This window comes from Epinephelus moara, chromosome 16 (assembly GCF_006386435.1).
Source record: "Epinephelus moara isolate mb chromosome 16, YSFRI_EMoa_1.0, whole genome shotgun sequence".
Classification (NCBI taxonomy): Eukaryota; Metazoa; Chordata; class Actinopteri; order Perciformes; family Serranidae; genus Epinephelus; species Epinephelus moara.
The window spans coordinates 3931569-3942578 of NC_065521.1; the positions used below are offsets into that span (position 1 = coordinate 3931569).

General features: G+C 40.6%; 1 protein-coding gene across 4 annotated transcripts in view; it reads left to right on the top strand.

Moving 5' to 3' along the window:
- clcn6 (chloride channel 6) overlaps positions 1–11010 on the top strand; it is a 162676-nt gene that overhangs the window by 128215 nt on the left and 23451 nt on the right. For 2 of the 4 annotated variants that reach the window (XM_050064607.1, XM_050064606.1), the window contains exons 20-24: positions 4462–4622; positions 5301–5369; positions 7966–8122; positions 8184–8291; positions 8430–8555. In XM_050064607.1, coding sequence (XP_049920564.1) covers positions 4462–4622; positions 5301–5369; positions 7966–8122; positions 8184–8291; positions 8430–8555 — 621 coding nt within the window. The remainder of the gene's footprint in view (positions 1–4461; positions 4623–5300; positions 5370–7965; positions 8123–8183; positions 8292–8429; positions 8556–11010) is intronic. The other 2 variants (XM_050064609.1, XM_050064608.1) reach the window with 2 other exon arrangements.

An 11010-nucleotide genomic window follows, 5' to 3' on the forward strand; every position in this document is an offset into this window, starting at 1 on the left:
CATTTCTTCCCTGACATTTTTTGTTGTGCGATATCGCCACCGTGCTGCAGTCCTGCATTCCTCCCGAACTCCACACCCTCTCACCTGCCCGTGCGCACTCCTCTCTCTCTCACTCGCTCCACTTAAGCCTGTTACATTTCTTAAAGGGCCATACGCACTCATAACAATAAATTGATTTTTTTTATGATGGAAGAGCCGCACGCCGATGGTTTTAATGAATGGATCGAAGAGCTGCACACTGATAGGCAAAGAGCCGCATGCGGCTCGCAAGCCGCGGGTTGGCCACCCCTGCTCTAAAAGGTCATGTAGAACATCAGGCGGGAATCCTGTTACAGTGTGAAAATAGGTCAACTTGTTTAAAACACAGTCCCTTTTGACACCATCTACACATGACAAATCTGTGTCCTGTTTGAGCTTTGATACACTGGCTTCATAAGACAATTTAGTCCTGAGAGGAAAGGACTCGCTTCCTACTTCAACTGTCTGAATATCCCTACAACTTTCCAAACAAAATCTACAAAACTTATCTATAAAAAGCACAGTACCTTTAACATTTGCCCCCAGCTGCTGGATAAAAACACCTTGGTTTTCAAGTATTTGTATGTCTTTCAAAAGTGGATCTAGAACAATATCGTAACCAAAATTTTTTAAATCAGCACTCTTACACAAAACTGCAAGGTAAATAGACGACAGAGCAGATCTATATTTGATCAGTAGATTTGCAATTACCCAATACACAGCACACACTTTGTTTCTTTCTGGAGGTACCCAACGGATTACACACCTCAAAGTCATCTATATACAAACCAACTGCAATTGATAACTCATCTCTGGAGAGAAGTGGATTTTTTTTGAAGAACAGGCCGTCACGAAATGACTTAAATTGGCCAGGCTGTGAATTAACACAAGGGCAACACTTTGTCAAGGACATCATTCCTACTCAGCAATACAGTTATCACACACAATATGGGCACATATACAAAGCTTTTTTTCTTATCTGCATCCAGAAAATACTCTACTGACTCAATGACAGGGAAATTATCTTTGAAAAAATGTGATCTTTTGTGATCAGTGCCAAATGGACCACATCTTGACAGAAAACCAAGTGGATTCGTTTCCTGAATGGCCTGTGTTAATAACACCAAGATGGGGCCTTCAGTGTTACAGTTGTGCTCCCTTAACACATTTTCAATGGATTTCTTGGTGCACTCTCCAGCTAAAGTACCGATTTCATATAGTGATTCAACTATTTCCTGTGTAGCTGACTTGGATACATGCAGGATTGCCTGCATACGCAGGAATAAGGATGCATCATCTTCCAAGACATCATCTTGAGAGACATCAATGTCTATTGGTGCTGTAACATCACATTCCCCACTTGGTGTTGCTGGTAGATCATCAATCAACTCAGGTCTTAAATCCTTCAACACACAACCACTATGATATCTACTTCTATGTGCTGTATATGTGGAATACACATCTGACTTGAAAAGACACTGCTGAAAAGGGCACTTCAAAGTTTCCTTATTTTTCAAATGAACTCGCAGATGAACAAAGTAATCTTTAACTGTACACGGCTCTGAAAACTCGCATTGTTCACAATGCAGTTGATAAGTCACAATGCTACTTCCATGAGCCACAGCATCTTGAGGTCAACCAGTCACTGTTTCATGCTTAAGTAAATGATTCTTGAGAGCTACTTGTGTCTTGAAAGAGCAAACACAGTCCTTGTAGATGCAAGGCAAGGGACATGACCTGCTATAATGTCCATGTTTCAACTTGTAGTGTCTTATTATACTGCGCTGGTTAGCTGAGAAAAATGTGTAGAACTTACATGTCCACTTCATATGATTGCCTATGCAATGGAATTATCTCCCTTCCTGTGAAAAAAGGAGATGTAGTTTAGTTGACATTCATGCATAGCCTACAGTCACAGACATAAAAGCCAACAGGCTCTGGCCGCAACCTTCAGAGTGTTTACTGGAGGCTGCAGCCAGACCCTTCTCATAAAAGCACTACATCTCCCAGTAGCCTACAGGATAAATCATACTGTGTGTTTTGTCAAACACATTTTTTGTTGCATCATAACCCAATTAATATCAACTCACAGTTAATTAAGACTAGCTAATTATTTCAAGTAATTTCAACTCATAACAAAGTTTCTACAACTTATAATACCTAGTTCACATGACTTATTGAAGTAAGTAACTCAAGTAATCTCAACTCACCTCTAATTGGAACTAGCTAATTATTTCAAGTAATTTCAACTCATAACCAAGTTTCTCCAACTTAAAATACCTAGTTCACATGACTAATTGAAGCAAGTAAATAATTATTAGGCTAAACAATTTTATGTTGCACCAACTACTTTTCTTAAGTCAAATAAATTAATATTTTGTTGCATCAACAACTAGACTCAAGTATTCCCAACTCAGCTTTAAGTGTCTCTAATTTCAAATAAATAGTTAAACTGACAAACAAACCACTGAATGAACTGAATAGCCAATAGAATGAGCCTCTGGGCTCGCTCCTCTCACAAATCTAGGGTTAGTGTCATAAGCTGTTGTTCTAGGATCAACCAGAGATAGTTTTACTACACAGTAAATAAATAAAAACAAGTAGCAAACATTTTATGCAGGATACCACGGCAAACATGAGGCAGATTTTGTCATTTATAAAAAGATAAAAACACTTTCCTATAATACATCAATGATATTTAAATGGAATAAATTACTTGTTGACCTATAAATAATTCAAAAACAGCATCAATACGTGATTAACATAGGGGGGATCAAAATAAAATAAATAAATAAAATAAAAATCAACCAGCCACCCTCCTCCCCTGACAAGTAAAGAACACTCCCTAAAGAGAGGTGAGGTTTGTGGGCCATCCCCCACGGACATTTACACAATGTCAAGGATAAACATGGGTAAATGCATGAAAAAAAACATCATCACATATCACCTCTGATAATGGTTTATTCATTTAAAAACACATTGTGCTCGTTTAGCACACTATTTCATGTAGTTTTTATCTGCTGAAGGGTCGCGTAGGGGAGCGTAGTGTGACAAAAATAGAAGACCATCCTAAAAAAGAGAGTTGTTGCGCGGCAGACGGGGTTGTCGTGCCGCTCCCGTTGCCGGTGGAGCCACTGTGATTGATTTACAGGGGGGCGAGCTGCTACGGGACTCGCGCTGCAGACGTGTCGCACCGCTGACGTGCCCGGTGGATCCTGGCCGTGAGACGCCACATACCTGAGTGCCGCCATGGCTCGCCACGGCTCGCCCCAGCGCCCACTCCACTAACGTTAACTTGATGTGGAAATGAGCGGTAGTCGAGAAAACCGGCGAGGTTTTTTTTTTTTTTTTTTTTTTTTGCGGTCGCCCACATTGCCCATAGCAAAAACCCGTCCTTGTCGCAGCATGCAACAAACAAACGTTACACCGAGCTAAAGCCTGATTTATACCTCCCTTTTGGGCACATAGTTTCATCTTTAATCTTAAACTGGGAGTCAACGTACCATAAAGACGGACGGAAGGACCGGGCGGACCCGACGAAAGCTCCATCCGTCAAGTGTAAATGACTTGACGGACGGGGCTTTTGTCCGGTCCGGTCCGCCCGGTCCTTCCGTCCGTGGATGAAACGGATGAACTGACGAAAACTACGTGCCCAAAAGGGAGGTATAAATCAGGCCTTAAGCTGGGGTAAGCCAGTAAATATGCCATTTAAGTTAGCTAGCTAGGCTAGCAAGCTAGCATAGCACAAGACAGAGGGAAGACCGCCACCCTCTTTAGGTTTAGCCAAACATTTGAACACTCATATGGTAAAAATAAAATTATGAACTCACCTTCTACACGATCTGAAGTCCTCTGACCGCTTCAATTTTCATGGAGTAAAATCCCTGCCAGCATGAGGCAAGGAAAATGGACGACTGGGTCAAAGGAGTGGATGCATGTGCGATGATGCACGCACGGGTTGACAAAGGGGGCTGTGCAGGGGCAGTGTTCTGAGCATGTGCGAAACCCGACGGTGGTCCAATTTATTGGACAAGTTGGCCAATCCCATATTTCTGAGTTAACTGTACTATTTCACACATTTCACATAAGTTGAATGGATCAAAACCTAACATTTCTAGTTGTCTCAACTTTTTGGCAACATTTAGTTGACCTTACTCACAATAATAAGTTTAAGGAACTAAAAGCAAAAAAAAAATTTTACAGTGTAGTATAACAGCTTTTAGGTGCATAAAAAAACTGACTTTTACATTTCTCTCCTAATATTTGAATGTGCCTCAGCAGGTGATGAAGCACCAAAGAGATTTTGTCTCAGGAGATGATTATTCAATGTTTATTCAGGAAAAGTGTTGATTATGTTAGTGTTTGTGGGTGTTAGAGTGGAGAAGTGTGCACAACCACAGCAAACTGATTTATCAGACTTTTACCCTTCACTGTTGCATGAAGAAATCCAGTGTTGTGTCCCGTGCGGGGGAACAGCGGCGGCGCTGCCAGTCCATGAAGTCATACCCATCCAGCGAGCTGAGGAATGTTTGTGATGAACAGAACGCCGTAGTAGAGCCTGCAGAGGAGGGAGAGGACCTGCTGCAGCAGATGTTAGAGAGGAGGTAGGTCACACACACACACACACACACATACAGGTTCTACAATAAAAAGTAATGTAGACATTTAACATGCCTGAATGGAAACATGTATCAAGAACAATTATTTAGCCGTTCATCTTTAATAACTGAAGTGTTTTTTTTATAGTGACATTATTTTCCATACTACATTCAAATCAAATCAAACCACAGAAACCAAAGTGAAGAGGTGTTTTAATACTGGCCAGTATAGATCGCAGTATAGATTTCTATAAAACAATTCATTCAGTAATTAAAAATTTAAAGCTAAATAATTTTTATGTAAGGTGTTTTTCATTTAATAATGACTCAGTAAATGCATTCATTAAAAGTTAATGCATATTAGAATGTGCTTCACATTTCACTTTATTTCTTTGATTAGTTTTTATTATTTAGGCATTTTTAAATCTTCCATACTACAACAGCAGTCCAATAATTGAAAGTGCAAAATTAATAATATAAAATGTAATACAGGGGAAACCTCTTATAGTGATCGCATCTGCTAAGATTATTGATGGCTTAAAGAAGATGATTATTTTAAAATATATATATATATATATATTTTATTTTTTTTTTTATTTCTCATGCAGATCAAAAATTTGTACATTTATGAAATGAATATCAAGTAATGAAACTGACAGCTTCACTATTCACTGAATTTCATAGACTGTTTCAAGAAATGGGCAGCAGTGGGGCAGTTGTTGGCGTTGTTTCCTCACAGCAAGAAGGTTCCAGGTTTGAGCTGTTCCCTTTGTGTGGAGTTTGCATGTTCTACCTGTGTCAGTGTGGGTTTTCTTCAGGTTCTCTGGTTTCCTCCCACAATCCAAAGACTTCAGGTTAGGTTGATTGGTAACCCTAAAATGGCCCTTATGTGTGAATTTGAGCATGAATGGTTGTCTGTCTCTATTACCCTTTTTTCATTACCACTTTTGGCCATGCTGAGTCAAACCAGGCGCCGCAAATTTGTCTTTCCATTATATTCCATCAATTACATAATTGCGATGAGGCAATTGGTTAAGTCGAAGTGAGTTGCAGTGACAGTGGATTTAGTGGCGATGTAGACTTGGATGTCATGGGCATATCAGTGGAAATGGAAACTGTGACAATGAATGATGTTACAGTTGGGGAGTGTGTAGAGAATGAACAGGAGAGGCCCAAACACTGACCCCTGGGGGAAACCTTGGGTCAGAGTGGTTGTGGAGGAGGTGCAGTTGTTGATGCTGGTGAACTGGTGTCTGATCGTGAGATATCACAGTCGGGGGAGGGCAGTGTCAGTGGTGTAGAGGGAAGTTTTAAAAGCAGCAGCGAGTCTTATGGCCTGTGCGGCTCAGCTGTGGAACATCTAAGGGTTCATAGTTTTGCCTATTTTTTCCACTAGACACATGTGGTTTTCAGCAAAAATAGACAGTGACAATGAGCCTTTGATGATCATATTGACATTACACCACTTTTCACTACAGTTTCAATTTCTGTGTCTGTCACAGGAATGAAAAAAATTTAAATATTTCTTTTTAACTTATTCCTATTTTCATTTCAAAATAAAAGCCCTCAACAACATTTCTGTGAACAGAATCCTTTCATTTGTTAAGACAAGGCTTTTTATTGTTAAATATTTGCAGGACTCTGTTGTTGCAGCACAGTGGCTGCACAGCTCCATAAATTTGTGGAGTGCCGGCTTTTGATTGTGGAAATACATAAGTTACAGCATTACAACTTTGGTAAGTCAAACCATGCCACACCAATTTGTAATTCCATTACCAGTTAAGATGCACCGAGCCACGCTGAGCCGTGCCAGAGATGGACCTTTTCTGGAGCAGGGCCACCGGACTGCAAGCGCACCCGACTGCCTCTAAGCGGGTAGCAGTGATATCTCGTCGACCACATCCAACCCCCAGATGACCCCCCTTCTCCCCCTAAAACAAGCGTGTGTGTTGCAAGACATAATGCCACATGCCTGCGCAGACATGAGTTATGTGACGCTCTCGGTCTCTCTGTGTACATGTATACTCAAACACACATATCGCGCACCCAAACAACCTGTGGGCGGGACTAACTAACGTCAACCTTTTTTCTGATTAGCAGAACTAACCCATCACTCAATCCATGTAGCATTTAGGGGATAGAAAATGCATTGGAAATAATTATATTGGATAAAACTATCCTTTGACACTCTTATTATTATTAAAACTGTGGTTAATAATGTATGTCTCTTTTTTTTCCTTATCTCCCATTTATTTATGTAGTCCCATATATTATGTGGGTTACAGGTGCAATAAGAGCCTGTTGTCTGCAGCTCTTCATCTAAAATCTCACTGTGGCTGTTTCTGCTTTTACTACTTTTCCCTGCAGTATTATTAGACCTATTATTATTGAAGAAAAGCTGCTAACAAAGTTCCACTAAGTCAGTGATAAATACATTTCAGATCTTTCAGATTCTTCACAATAAAAGTCCCAAATATTTTTTTTATGTAAAAACTTTTATTGTGAAGCAGCAAAATAAAGAAACGTTGCGTTTTCATCAGCAGTACCTTATAAGACTTCTGTACGGCTGAAAGCGAACAAGAAACAGTAAAATAAAGCAGATATCTAAAGTAAAAACGGGATGCAGAAGAGAAACCAAACTTCATACCAGAGAGATTCAGTTAGAAGCTACAAAAGTACTGTGAGCTGGACACACTTTTAAAACACCTTTCTCTCTGGTCTCCTGCGCAGGCAGACATGAGTTATGTCTTGCAACACACACGCTTGTTTCAGGGGGAGAAGGGGGGTCGTCCGGGGGTTGGATGTGGTCGACGAGATATCACTGCTATCCGCTTAATATATGGGACTACACACCACTGCAAACAGCTCACCTCCAACCACCACCAACTTCTTGTACTTGTGCTGAGTGATTTAACTTTAACTTTACTTTACTTTGCATTTAAATGTCATCACTTAATACAGTGCGTCATTGGTTAAAGACACACCTTCAAGCAGGTAGCTCTATTGTAGTGGAGATGCAAATCCTGCTGCGCTGTCCTGACATGCTAAGTCAAACCAAGCCAGCATGAGTGTGAGAGAAGTGTATATGAGTCAGCCCAGTGACTGACTGGCAAGCTGTCCAAGGTGTACCCTGCCTCTCGCTCAACGTAAGCAGTGATCACTATAGGAGGTTTCTGCTATTATAATAAATTATATTATGGAAGTTAATACTTGAATAGCTGAATATGGCCATTGCTTTTAAAGACAACTTTTCAAACGTGACGGTGTGCTTGAAAATCTGGCTTCTGTCAGTGTCATAGTGCTGAAACAGCCCTCCTGTGATTGTTGTGTTGTTGCTGTCCACATGCAGGCATGCTCCCTACCCCAACCTGTATCCAGATCAGTCTCCCAGTGAGGAGTGGACCATGGAGGAGCGCTTCAGACCACTCACCTTCCACGGCCTCATCCTGCGTTCCCAGCTTGTCAACCTGCTCATCAGAGGGGTCTGCTATGCTGAAAACCAGTCGGTTAGTCCCACAAACACACACACACACACATACACATACACACNTTCTTATATACATTCAGAGCGCCACCCAGCCCAGGTTGTCCTATGCAGAGATGACTGAAGATTACCCACGTTACCCTGACATCCATGACTTGGACCTAGCCCTGCTAAACCCCCGCATGATAGTGGTACGACCAGTTCAAACACTCAGAGTTGGAAGAGTACTTTTCAGAGTGGAATAAAAACAAAAATTTCAAACAAGATTTTTGGATATGTAAATAAAAATTGTGTTTCAGTAACAAATATGATGTTTCCTGTGTTCCCAGGATGTAACCCCCTACATGAACCCATGTCCCTACACTGTCTCGCCGAACACCCACATCTCCCAGGTGTTTAACTTGTTCAGGACCATGGGCCTGAGACACTTACCGGTGGTTAACGCTGTCGGAGAAGTAAGTAGTCATTCAAAGAGTTGTTCTGTTCGTAAATGATAAAGGTTTTCGTTCCTCCATTGTGGGCTTTTACAGACTGATACTAAGTTTTGTCACTCGATGGACCTCATTTACCAACTGTTCTTAAAGAGAAATTTCTTCTTAAAATCCATTTACACAGTTTTCACAAAGATTTTGACATTAACCAATGTTTGTTTTTTTGGGGGGTTTTTTAGGATTTGTTCTTAGGTAGAAACAGAATCTACACACACTCAAGAGCACCTTTAGGCACATTTTGTGCTGAAATGTTTGTGCTAAATAATTGGTTATTACATTTTCTTCAATTCTACTGTTGTATAATATTATAGGATAATATTTTTTTATCATATATAATATTTTTAAGTAACCATTTTAATTATACATTACAAAAAGCAGTATGGTCTTTTAAAATAAGCACTACACTAACACTCTAGTTCACATCAGTGATGTTAATGGGAACTATTCCATCTAAAAATTAGTGATTGATCATGCTAGAAAATGTCACAGGCAGTTTGGGTGGGCGCCACACAAAGTGACAAACTAGCTGAGTAAGTTATTGATAACTTACAGAAACATTGTGTGAAATAGTCCACCTTCCACCTTCTCTTCCCCACTGTTAATTTCGTTAGCTAAAACTATGATAACTTTTTTTTTTTTTTTCCATAATGAAAACATGACGATGCCAAGCTGAAAATAGATCTTGATTATGAAAACTAAGACAAAATCTATGTTTCATCATTGTTGACGAAATTAGACTTGACAAAAATGTTAGTGGTGGACTATCGGACATTGAAAGCCCAGAACAGCTGTGTTTGTAATTATCTTCAAATGCCGCATGAGCGACAGGCTGGTAAACTCCAGTAAATAGTCTGCGCCAGGATGTTTCGCTTGCCAGCAAAAACACTCACACCAGAGCAGCTTCAGCCGTTAGTGGGAGTTGTGAGCTGTAATTCAGCAGTAAATAATCAGCTGTGTGTATCTGACTGTGGATGGTGGAAGGTGGTAGTAATTGTGGTGATGAGATAAGATGAGGATGGAGCAGAGGATCTAGATGTGAAGAGAAGTGGGCTTTGGATGAGCTTGTCCTGGGCTCTGGATAAGGTGACTGGAGGTGAATGGAGTGGAGGAGGGTGCGACGATTCTTTTTAAAATGACAGCTGACAGGAGCAGAGAGGGGAACAGATTCAATGATTGGCAGTAGCAACATGAATGGCTGAAGGAGATCGTGACAAAGTTTGTGTTGGAGCCACAATAATATTCTTTGTATGTTTTGATTTATGTTTAACTTATGATGACTACATGCAAATAGATGCAGTTGTGTTGTTTGTGCAAGGGGTGGCACAATAGAACAGGAAAATGCAAGTAATATAGGTTCGGTGTAGATGATGAGCAGCAGGTGTGTGACAGGTTAAGCAAACTGTTTTTTGACAGTGTTAAGAGTAGCAGCATGAAGAGTTTGTTGCATGTTGAAACTGAAATTGATGAATGGAAACTTACTTTGGCGAATACTTTTTTACATATATATATATATGTGTGTCTGTGTGTGTGTGTGTGTGTGTGTGTGTGTTTTGTTTTGTTTTTTGAAAATGAAGCCATGAAAGAGATCAGCTGACTGTGATGTGAAGACTGAGGATAGAAAGAGCTGACTTAAGGGAGGCAGAAAGATTGATAAATATATATATAGAGAGTCATATTGAAAAGAAAAAAAGTGAGTGGTGTTGAGACAGGATGAGGTCTAATCACTGAAATAATACTAAGGCTAAATATGAAGGCAACAATGACAAACAGAAATGACAGACTAACGACCAAACAGAAGCTATTGTGAATGGTGCACAAGGTCCAAAGTTTAAAGGGCCAGTGTGTAAAATGGGTTGAAAACAGTGACATCAGTGGTCAAATTCTAGATTGCAGGATTCACTCGTTCACCCCTCCCGTCGGGTAAATGACGGTGGCCTCGTAGGGACAAAAAGCCTTGTGCACAAGTTTTTCAGGAGTATGTCTATCTAGCCACGAGGTGAATGTTTATTTAGAAATCTAAACCATGTTATGATATTGTAATGAATCCCTCACGAGCAGGAGACCAGAGGAGCGTTCGGGGAAAAGGCCAGTTTATTTGAGCACTCCAAAAACTCCGGTAACACTACAGGGGGTAAAAGACTCCGTCCCAAACTCTGACTCTTCTAGCGTAACACACACACTTCATACACACATACTCGTTTACCATACCGAGTGGGGACCCCCTCCCCTCTCTTCTCTGCCAATCTCCAGCCCGCACACTTACTGACAGCATAGCCTGTAAACAGAGCTCAGCTGTTTATTTAGCCTAGCAATATCTTCGGACTATAGTAGCTGCAATGGACGACTTTGAACGCGATTTTGAAGAGTTTCTTGTAGCGGACACAGATCCAGAGCCATACCTGTTTGAGCCAGAGCATAC